The following is an 11,850-nucleotide window of genomic DNA, read 5'->3' on the forward strand; positions in this document are numbered from 1 at the left end:
TGTATAATGTGGTCAGCCTGACTAGATATCCTAGAAAATGGTGGACGGACCGGGTCCGTAGGGAACCCTACCGGGATTGTGGTCTCTCATACCGGACGGGGTATGGAGACCTTATGTGTTTTGGCGCTCATACCGGACGGGGTATGGGGACGTCCCGTTTCACCATCATACCGGACGGGGTATTGAGGTTTATAGTTTTGGCGCCCATACCGGACGGGGTATGGGGACGGCCCTGGAATCTGATTACAAGTGTTAAAGGTTCACGGGTAGCGGGACCCCTATGGATCCCCATGGATACTAGTAGGTTGGTAAATAAGGAAAAATATGTTGTGAAATGATTGAGATGCAAAAGGCGTGATAAGTATTATGTTATACAGTTCCTATGATTTCATGATGATGATAATGTTATTGCTTTCGTATATTGTTTTTATAAATTTCACCGAGGTAAGTGGATAGTAAAGGATTTTATTATTGATAAAAGAATTTGTTGTAAACTATGCTCTATTGGTTCTTTTGTGTTTTCTACCCACCTTTACCTCCGTGATGGTGAGATAGTGTGATGTCCTTACTAGGCTGGTGTAGTTCATTCCTTATTTAATCATTTCAGATCAGGAAGACATTGTTCCCGAGCCCGTTCCGCAGGAAGACGGCGAAGGGGACGCCTGAAGACTCCGTAGTCATATTTATAGCTTTTATTTTCGAGTTTCTCTTTTAGTTAGTTTGTTCTTTTATACTCCGAGCACGTTTTTGGTTTTAGTGTAAGGGATGTTTAATCAAAATTTTTATTACACTTCCGCATTTGACCTTTTTAATACACATATTTCATTTCAAATTTTCGGGGCCGTTACAAATTTAATTTGATTTAATTTAATGAAAATAAAAATAATAATAATGATAAAATAAGGTAAAATTATTTTTTGGATTTAATTAAAATTGATTTTGAAAAAAATGGGTGAAAATTTGGATTCTGTGAGTATTTTTGAAAAGAAAATCGGAAACCGGGGGTCAAAACGTAATTTTAAAAAGTTGTATCACGTCAGCAGTCACGTCAGCAGTCACGTCAGCAGCCTCGGCCAACCACGACACGCCGCGTGGCAAGGAACGCTGGCACGGGACCGACCACGTGAGCGATCCGGGTGTGCGCGATTGGACGGTCCAAATCAGTTCTCGCGTGCACGGACGGCCCAGATCAAATGTGCGCACGGATTGCCCAGATTCAATCCCAAATATATCGCGATTGGACGATCCAGATTAAATTTCGATGGACGGTTGAGATTAAAAGGGGAAGGGTATAAATAACCTCACCCACACTCGACCACAAAACCCTAGCCGCAAGTGCCTCGCCGGAGAAGAAGAACCAGACGCCGGAGGAGCCGGCCGCCACCACTCGCCGCCGCACTGGAGAATTTTCTGACCGCCAATCGAGGTAAATTTTCTCCCATTGGCTCGTCTTTCAATGCTGAAACCGCCTATTGCCAAATCGGAGCCAAACCACCGGCCAATCGGCCGACAAATACCGCCGAAGTCAAGCGGCACCGCCGCGGCTTTCCTCTGTTTTTGCCTCCGATGAGGCCCTTCCCGATCTCCGTTCGATGCAATTTTTATACCATTGTGATCACCGTCCTTTTTTCTACAGGTTGACTGGAGCAAAACATCAAAACGCGACTCGCGCCGGAGAAGCCACCGCACTCGAGAGCACCGACGTCGATAAGTCTCGATTTTTCGTGATTTTTTGGTCTACCGAGGGCCCTAGGGTTGTTTTATCGCAGGGACCAATGCAAGGGGCCCTAGGTTTGATTTGGAATTTTTTTGGGACACGTGCAGGTACCGGTAGTGTGTTTCAGTTTTCCGAAAAAAATTCAAAGAATTTAGGGACAGCCCATAGGCGCACCGTAGAGCCGATTTCAGACCCCGAAACAAGTAAAGATCTCTCACCCTACCTCCTATCACGGCGTTAAAGCTTAATAAATAATTAAACGGTATTTTGTGACTTTATAGATATGTATAATTGATTGAGGTTGCCAATGGAGCCCGAATATAATACATTGTTGGTAAGTTGTTGTTTGATCTATTTTTCAGTATTAAATGCAGTATGATATTTGATGTATTTATTTTATGGTCTCGTACGCATGAATCATGGTTTCTTTTAGTATGGTTGGTATTAGGGTGAACCTGATACTGTGTTGTCTTGTTTGGTGTCAATTACTGGTTTACATGTTTGCGTATGATTGGATGATTGAAATCAAGAAAAATGGCAAAACGGTTATGTGAATTGATAAATAGATAATGTGGATAGCCTGACTAGATATCTTGAGAGATGGTGGACGGACCGGGTCCATAGGGAACCCTACCGGGAACGTGGTCTCTCATACCGAACGGGGTATGGAGACTTTTTGTGTTTTGGCGCCCATACCGGACGGGGTATGGGGACGGTCATGGAATCAGGTTATTAATGTTAATGGTTCACGGGTAACGGGGACCCCATATGGATCCCCATGGATACTAGTAGGCTGGTAAAAGAGAAAATTTATTGTCTGATTATTGAAGTACAAAAGTATGACATGTGTTCTGTTACAAAGTCGATATGATTTTATGATGGTTATAATGTTATTGTTTTCATATGTTATTTTCATGAATCTCACCGAGGTAAGTGGACAGTAAATATTTTTATGTTAATAAATGAGTTTGTTATAAATTATGTTCAATTGGTTGTTTTTATTTTCTACCGACCTTTACTCATGTGGCAGTGAGATAGTATGATGTCTTTACTGGGCTAGTGTAGCTCATTCCTTACTTAACCATTTCAGATCAGGAAGACAGGGTTCCCGAATCCGTTCCGTAGGAAGACGGCGAGTCAGATGCCTAAAGACTTTATAGTTCTATTTATAGTTTTTATTTCGAGTATCTATTTTAATTAGCTTATTCTTTCATGTTTTGAGTACGTTTCTGGTTATTGTGTAAGGGATGTTAATCAAAATTTTTATTATGCTTCCGCATCTAAGATTTTTAATACATACATCTTCATTTAAATTCTGGGGTTGTTACAGTTAGATTTAAATGCGATGAATGGTCCAGATTCACTTCCTATTTAAACGCGATCGGACAGTTCAAATTCACTCTCTATTTAATTGCGATCGAACAGTTCAGATCAAACGTGATGGACGGTCCAGATTAGAAAGGGACATATATAAATAACCTTCTTTACACCAAACTCCAATCCTAGCTGCCAGACCCCCCCTCCCCCCCCCGGCCAGAGAAAAAGACTCAGTCGCCGGAAGGAAGCCGACTGCCGCCGCTGCCATGCCAAAACCACTTCTGACCGCCAAAAGAGGTAAAAAATTTCTCTTTTACTCAAAATTCAATTTTAAACTCCTCCATAGCTAAATCGGAGCAAAAAGACCAATGAATTGACCGAAAATTGCTAGCAAAGTCTGGTGGCAACGCTGTAGAAAATTGTAAAAATCGCATCCGATTAGACCCTTTTCGATTCCCATTCTGCATAATTCTTTCACCATTGTAATCACCATTTCCTTCTCTACAAAGTTGACCGAAGTAAAACACCAAACTGCAGAGGTGAACCGGCAGAGCTCCTGCATCGGAGAACTCCGCCGCCGATGAGCTTTGGTTTTGTAATTTTTTTTGGACCAACAAAGGCCCCCGAACGTATTTTCTCGTAGAGATTGATACAAAATCGATCGAAAATAGCAGACCCGAGGTAAACTGCCACCGTAGACGGTGGTGCTATCGCCGGAGCACGGCGGAGCCGCCGTACCAGAATTCTGAAATTGGACAAAAAGGAGTCCTAACACTGATTTTGTATTTTTTGAGATATTTCTAGGTATTTGAAGCGCGTTTTAATCCCCGAAAAGAAAATTTAGGGAACCTGGGAACCGCCAGTAGGCACAGTAAATAAGTTTAGCATTTTGGGCATCAATTTGAGTAAAAATCATTCACCTTATTCTCTGTTATGGAATTGAAGTCTAATTAATAATTATACAGTATTTTGTGTAATTTAAAAAATATCCATAATTAATTACAGGTTACTAATAGAGTCAGAATCGAAATTTATTTATTGTTAATTCTGTTGATTTATTTTATAGTTTGAATACATGATAATATCTTATTGATTGATTTTAGAGTTTTGAATGCATGTATTACTTGACTTATGTGATTATAGTTAAATTGAAAAACTGAAAATTAAAAATAAATGAAAAATTATTTGATTAAGTGAATAGATGAAACAGTAGCCTTACTAGATATCTTGGGAGATGGTAGATGGACTGGGTACATAGAGAACCCTATCATGAACGCTGTCTCATATTGGATGAAGTATGGGGACGACCCGTTTCACCTTCATACCAGACGAGGTATGGGGACGGCCCGTTAATTAAAAATATTAAAGATATCAGCAGACTGATAAAAAAAAAATTATTGTCTCAACCGATTGCATATGAAATTATGATATGTGTTATGTTATTGCCTCTATATGTTGTTTTTATAAATCTCGTTACGATAAGTAAATAGTAAATGATTTTATTTATGATAAACGATTTTACTTAATTAAAAGCTCAATTAGTTATTTTTATGATTTCTTCCAACCTTCATTTTTGTATCGGTGAGTAACGTGATATTCTTACTGGGTTAGTGTAGCTCATTCTTTCATTAACCACTTCAAATCAAGAGAATCAGAATTCAGAGCTCGATCCAAAAGAGGATCGCGAGTAGAACGTTTAATTTGTTTACTTTTAATTTATTTCCTTGTTGATTAGTTGTTATTTGAGAAAAGTTATTTCCATAAACCCTATTTGGTACTTTCAGTTATTGTGTAAAGAATGTAAATGCTAACTATTTATTTCACTTCCGCACTAAGTTTATAATTTATTTTTTTTTAAAATGTCTGAAGTCGTTACAATAATCAAGTCTAAATAATCTACCAAAAAGAATTTTCCCTTATTCATAAGATCTTTCAACTAAGTTGAAAATAAATTGTTGTTATATCCATTAACATATTAGTATATCGAGTTTGAAATCGTAATTTTCGCTTTAACGGGATAATATTTTGACTAATTGAACTCTACGATTTATGATTTTAGACTAAAATTTTACCATGCTCATAGTAAAAAAAAACATGTTTATCTACACTATAATTTTTATTTAAGAATTCTTGTGAGATATGAGATTCGACTAAATTTAATATTTCGTATTTACAATTTTTGATTGGTTGATATGATAAATGTCTTTCATCAATATAAATAAATTAAAATACTTTATTAATTTTTACTGCCCCACAAGTTAAAAAGATGAAAATCTAAGAGTTTGATTAGTTAAAAATAAAACACAAAATTCACATGATTATTTTCTTAATTTGTATTCATAATTAATATCTGTAATTGTTGTCATGGTGAAAAGTAAAAATAATATTAACGTGACAATGCACCAGTAAAATATTATAAATTTATTACTGTCAAGATAAAAAAATAATATAATTACTACAGTTTTATAAACACATTGGTGAATTAAATTATTAATTTTTTGAATCAAATATTATAAATTTACGAAGGTAAATTTATAATACAAAGTAAAATTTATATAATCTTTAAATAAAGGGCTACATTATTAGAAAATAAGATATATATATATATATATGTATATATAGTCCAAATATAAATACAATTACATGGAAGGGATGGTTTTAATTTGAACAGTATAGAGATTTTATTAGTGCTTTATCTTTGAACTCTTGAATTACAACCACAAAAAAATATTGCCCATATATATATATATGTATATATGTATATATATATATATATGTATGAATATAAGAAAATAATTATGAGGGTAAAAAAGGATATATAAATTAAGTGCCAGACAAAGAGATATTTTTTCAATAAAGTTTTTTTATTAAAAGCGAATGTGACCTCATCCCATCTCTCTACCTACAAGTATTATTATTATTATATAATATTAATTATGTGTTCCTAAGTAAACGTGACTGCATTTAATTTGTACATAGTACCTATAATATTCCACACATGTATACATATATATATATATGTATATATTTATAAAAAATTTGAGATTTAACTTTGAATTTGATTAAAATTTTAATTTTATAAAATAATTACTCAGAAAAATAAAATAAATAACGATAATATATAATATAAAAATTTAAATAAGAATAATATTTTAATTTTTTGACAACTTAAAATAGAGTGTATAATATAAGTTAAATTTATTAAACTATGCATCAAATAATGGGTAAATAATCAACACTGATTTTTACATATTAAATACACGAAATATAGAATTGAATAGATACAAAAGTATTATTATATTACTAAATTTTACATATTAAAAGTAAGTATTTTAATAGTTTCTACATGGATATATTAAGTTTAATATTTTATGTTTAAAATGTTATTAACAAAAATTAAATTGAAATAATCAATAAAATTTATACTTAAGAGGGTAATTAATTACTAATAATAATACGATTAAATTCTCACGATACACAATTTAATGTAAATTCATACTATTTTTTTTAAAAAAATAAAAGTATTAACTATTTAATTAAAAAACAGAAAATATCTCAGAGTGATTAAAAAGTTAAAATAAAAAATTCCTATTCACCAAATTGAAGTATTATTGTCATGACGCGATCAAATCTTTTGCGATAAATTTAGGTGCACTTCTGTATATCGTTTCTTACTAATTCGGTACGAAATTGTATATTTTTTATTTAGAAAGAGTACCTAACTCATGAGTACCTAACACTTGTTAGAGTAAGTTAACAGAAGAAGATAAGATTAACAAGAGATTATATATGTGTGTGTATATATATATATATGTGTGTGTGTGTGTGTATAATGAATAATTTGTCAATTCATGTAACTGTTATTACTTTCTTTTTTTCTTTGATGAAATACTTAGAAGTCAAACCAAGGTGGGGAAAGTAAAAAAGGAAAAGAAAAGGAAGAAAAGGTTTTTGTCTGCTTATCATTTTCTTTTTTGAAGTTTACAATTATTATTACTTGCAGGAATTTTGTGGGTGATGAATTGATAATAAGAAGAAGAATTTGCTCCCCCCCCCATGAATATGATAGATTTCAGATGCATCCTCTTCTTCACGGTACCTCTCTCTCTCTCTCTCTCTCTAGATATATATATATATATATCTATCTATATACCTATCTGGTTTTCTCTGTACAGCAGCAATAACAAGAACAATATTCGTTAATTTGATGGGTTCTTTTCCATTTCTTTTTCTCTTATTTAAATATTATTTCATTTCCTCGTGTGATGATTCTTGATGGGTTTTATGCTATCACCTCCTCTGTCTCTCTCTCTCTCTCTCTCTCTCTATACATATATATAAGTAACTCCATTCTCTTTCTTCTTCTTCTTCTTCTTCTTCTTCTTCAAGAATAGTACGTGCATAGTAATATATATGATCATATCAATTTCCAGAATTTGCGGATCTGATTGCTATGGATCAGTCGGTGGATTTTCTGTACTGAGTAGTTATTTTGATGATAATTTCTTTTAATGATTTATTTGATTCTTTTTTTTTTTTTGGAAGCTTTTGAAATTGGTACTACCCGTACGCTGTAAGTACTGATTTCTGCAAAAGCTGAATCCATGGCTACGTACTTTCATGGAAGCTCAGAAATTCAACCTGCTAATGACGGATTACAAACTCTCTACCTCGTGAATCCAACTTACTTACCTTACTCTTCAGTTCCCAGCTTCAACGCCGCCGGAAACTCGCTCACGCTCACCAACATTCCCCACGCGCCGCCGTCTTCTCACCCTCATCTAACTAGCATCCACCTTCCCACTTCACCTCCCGTCATGGGTCCCACCAATTCCGACGACCCCCTTCGATCTTCAGGCCTCCACGCCGTCAGCCTCTACAACTTGTGCGTCGGCGTGGACCAAAACTCCGGACAGATCACAGTTCCAACTGGTGGCGGCCATGATGAGTTTTACCGGCGGTTTTATCCGCCGGTGGTATCTCCCACATGGCAAGGCCTGTCGCTTAGCTTGTCGTCAGAGCAGGTGTCTACTTACAGGTCAAGCAGCAGCAACGTTGATATGCAAGGGCAGTCCTCGTCGTCGACGACGGCGAGTTTTCCGGCAGTGTCGAACGGGTTTTCCGGTGTGCATGGCGTCGCGTTGGGATCTAAGTTCTTGAGGGCTGCACAGGAGCTGCTTGATGAAGTTGTTAACGTGGGGAAAATAATAAAGTTCGATCAACCAATTACCAACGGGATGATTAAAGAGAAGATGAAGGAATCCACTGCCGGCGAAGTAGCCGGTTCCGGGAGTGAAGCTATCGGCAATGGACATCATTATAAGCCTGCGAGCGAGCTCACCACAGCAGAAAGGCAGGAGCTGAAGATGAAGAAGACGAAGCTTCTTAACATGCTTGAACAGGTATACACTCAAATCCACCATTTCTTTTTTTGTTTCTATTTGAGTCTATTTTAATTAAAAACTTATATTATCATTAGTGCATTTCTATGATCTAATTTCTAAAATGTATGAATTTTTATTTGATATTTATGTTTTTAACGCATTAATTTCTAAAACGTATACACACATATATATATATATATATATTATTATACAGAGCGCTGAAATTAATTGCTCACCAGTGTTTGGGGCCCTTCTGGGAACACTATATTCAACCACTCAAATACGATGTAGTTTTGCTTTTCATCTTCTTCTTATGTTCCTTTTGCTCTCTGAAATTTTGACTGCATCCAGAGATGGGTACACGCATTTATATTATATATATATATATACACAGATAACTTAGCACATATGAATTTATATGTGTGTGTATATGTACGTACAGATTGAGGAAAGATACAAGCAGTACCAGCAGCAAATGCAGACTGTGGTTTCTTGTTTCGAGCAGATTGCAGGGTTGGATTCTGCGAAATCATACACTGGACTTGGTTTGCAAACAATATCAAAGCGATTCAGGTGTCTTAAAGATGCAATATCAGTTCAAGTCAAGGCCACAAGCAAGAGTTTAGAAGACGAAGAAGATTGGTTATCAGGAGCTACAACGACGTCGTTTAAGGTTGAAGCTGGCTACTCCAAATTAAGGTACATTGATCACCAGCTTCGCCAACAGCGGGCACTGCAACAGATCGGTGTGGTCCGAAACAATGCCTGGAGATCCCAGAGAGGATTGCCTGAACGAGCTGTATCTGTTCTTCGAGCTTGGCTTTTCGAGCATTTCCTTCACCCGTAAGTGTATTTATATAATTGATCGAGTCATTCATTACTTATAATTTCCTCACTCGTAAGTTCATCAAACTAAAAACATGAACCAGACCTTTTTGATAGAACTGGAACTATAAGAATTCTAATACTAGAATGCTATCTTTAATACCATCTTAAATTTCATGGGGGTGTTACAGGTATCCCAAGGATTCAGATAAAATTGTGCTAGCAAAACAAACAGGGCTTACAAGGAGTCAGGTCGGGAATTATACATATGGGTTTTTTCTTTTTCTGCTACATATACATATATATATATATATATATATATATATATATATACTGACGCTTAATTAGGAGTACTTAATTTAAATCAATGTGATCAGCAGGTATCAAACTGGTTTATAAATGCTCGAGTTCGGCTATGGAAACCTATGGTTGAGGAGATGTACATGGAAGAAATCAAAGAGAAAAAGCCAAAGAATCTTGATGATGAAGATCAGAAGAATTCAACCAATAAACATCATGAACACAAAAAGTATGAATATTCACTTCCTTCCCCACAGAACCAAATTTATAATGATATTGTTGAAGAATCAAAACAAGAGATCAAAAACCAGTTTTCATCAAACTCCACCATGTCCAGATCTCTTCACCAGCACCAAACCAGCTTCATCAACCTCGTTGGATCCTCGGATTATCGTGTCGAACCGGCCAGAATTAATAGTACTAAAGCTGCTGATAATGATGATAATCAGATCAGGAGTAGTACTACAAAGAAACAAAGGATATTGAGTCATGAATTGCAGAATTCCCCAAGCCGTAAGATAGTACTATCAAGTGGGATAGAAATGAAGCAAATTATAACTAGTGGTAATGGGGGAATGAATCTTTCAAAGTTTGGAGATGGTGATGATGATGATGATGATAATGACGATGATGATGATGATGATCAGAATCTGATCAACGGTTCAGGTGGGTTTGGTGGGTATATCAATTTAATGGATCAGCAGTTGAGTACACCAAGATTAATCCATGGAAAATCTAATGGTATTTCTCTAACTCTTGGCCCTCCTCCCCATTGTGAGAGTATATCTCTCTCAGGAAACCTAAATAGTTTTCCCTCTAACCAGCTGCACATCAGAAGATTAGAATTGGGAAATGGTGATGATCAGCCTGATTTCTGTTGGAATTGATTAATTAATTGGTGACGATTAATTCATTTTGGCAAAAAGTTGAGATGAGATCGAAGTAGGAAACAAGGATTTAGGTTTGTTCATGAGATATCTTGTGATCAACTTGCAGAGCTTCCAATTAAGGAAGATGACTAACTGCGGCAAGAAAGGATGGATTTAGCTGCGGTTTTTTTGTGGTGTATATATATATATGTGTGTGTGTATATATACATATATATATATATATGCCAAATGACTTGATGCAATATATATGATAGCAGATACAAGATGCATGTCATACCGATCAAGCATGTATGTGTTTGATGTAAAGAAAGAAAGACAAGCTGGTACAGCTACTAGCTTTACATACATTATATACATATATTGCCTAGATAATATATGTGTAGTTTACGTAATTGGATGAGTCTAATTAGACGTTGAGTTTATATATGGGCTTGGGGATTGTATAGTGTTTTTGATTATGAGACTGTAGATAGATTGATAAAAGATCTTATACATATATATATATATATGTGATGAATGTATGCAGTATACTTTGGAACTTGTATATATACATAATATGGTTTTTTGGTAAACCTAGCTATATAGTATATAGTGTCCATGTAAAAATTATACATTGTATATGATATATATATATATGATTATGAAATTGCCCTTGTGGCATATGTACTACCACCCTAAAATATATATGATGGGAGCGTACGTCACATGCATATAAATAGATATATAATATTTACAATGTAAAAATATATATTCTCCAAACTAATTTAATAATAATTATATATATACTGTTTTCATTTTATTTTACAGTAATAATAATAGTACAAACTAATTTTGAATAAGATAATCTCTTATTCTTCAACTTAAATATTAAAGATTTGACTTTAATTTTATACAAATTATACTAAATCTGATATATATTATAATTTAAACCGAAAGATATAGAACTTTAATACCAGAAGGAAACATTAAATATAAAGTCTGAAGAAAACAAAATCAACTACTTGTTCTACGAAAAATTCAATCTTCAACGCTCCTCTTTGAGTTTTCTATTGAACAAATCAAGTTTTACTCTTAAATTTTCAAATTTACACTTACGCAGAGCTTTGGTCAGTATATCAGCAACTTGATCATTTGAATTGCAATACACTAAATGAACTTCACCATCTTTTTCATCTTCATGAAGAAAATGATACTTCACTTTAATATGTTTTGTTCTTACATGTTGAATAAGATTATTTGCAATTGCAATGACAGATTTATTATCCACATAAATAACAGTTGGAACCTCCAGCACCATATTAAGTTCATTCAAAAAATTTTTGAGCCATATAGCCTGGTTTGCTACTACAGCTGCAGTTATATATTCAGCCTTAGTAGTGGACTAAGTTACAACCTCCTGCTTCTTTGAATTCCAAGC

At 34.8% G+C, this 11,850-nt stretch overlaps 1 protein-coding gene across 2 annotated transcripts; it reads left to right on the forward strand.

Moving 5' to 3' along the window:
* The first annotated feature begins 6,888 nt into the window (after nucleotides 1-6,888).
* Nucleotides 6,889-10,977, forward strand: LOC110806837 (uncharacterized). 2 transcript variants are annotated; one of them, XM_022031799.2, is made up of 6 exons: nucleotides 6,889-7,129; nucleotides 7,580-8,436; nucleotides 8,861-9,261; nucleotides 9,435-9,495; nucleotides 9,624-9,772; nucleotides 9,881-10,977. In XM_022031799.2, exons 2-6 carry the CDS (start codon nucleotides 7,639-7,641, stop codon nucleotides 10,428-10,430), a joined length of 1,959 nt encoding a protein of 652 aa, XP_021887491.2. In that variant the 5' UTR covers nucleotides 6,889-7,129; nucleotides 7,580-7,638; the 3' UTR covers nucleotides 10,431-10,977. The 2 variants fall into 2 exon arrangements, with proteins under 2 accessions (XP_021887491.2, XP_021887490.2); XM_022031798.2 differs by having other exon boundaries at nucleotides 6,891-7,129; nucleotides 9,624-10,977.
* The last annotated feature ends 873 nt before the right edge of the window (nucleotides 10,978-11,850 follow it).

Source organism: Carica papaya, chromosome 5 (assembly GCF_054855325.1).
Source record: "Carica papaya isolate Zhongbai chromosome 5, ASM5485532v1, whole genome shotgun sequence".
NCBI classification, from domain to species: Eukaryota; Viridiplantae; Streptophyta; class Magnoliopsida; order Brassicales; family Caricaceae; genus Carica; species Carica papaya.

Coding starts and splice junctions, on each gene's coding strand:
- LOC110806837 (XM_022031798.2), top strand. CDS start 7,639: ATGGCTACGTACTTTCATGGAAGCTCAGAAATTCAACCTGCTAATGAC. Junction 8,437..8,860: donor TTCTTAACATGCTTGAACAG/GTATACACTCAA, acceptor ATGTACGTACAG/ATTGAGGAAAGATACAAGCA. Junction 9,496..9,623: donor CAGGGCTTACAAGGAGTCAG/GTCGGGAATTAT, acceptor TGTGATCAGCAG/GTATCAAACTGGTTTATAAA.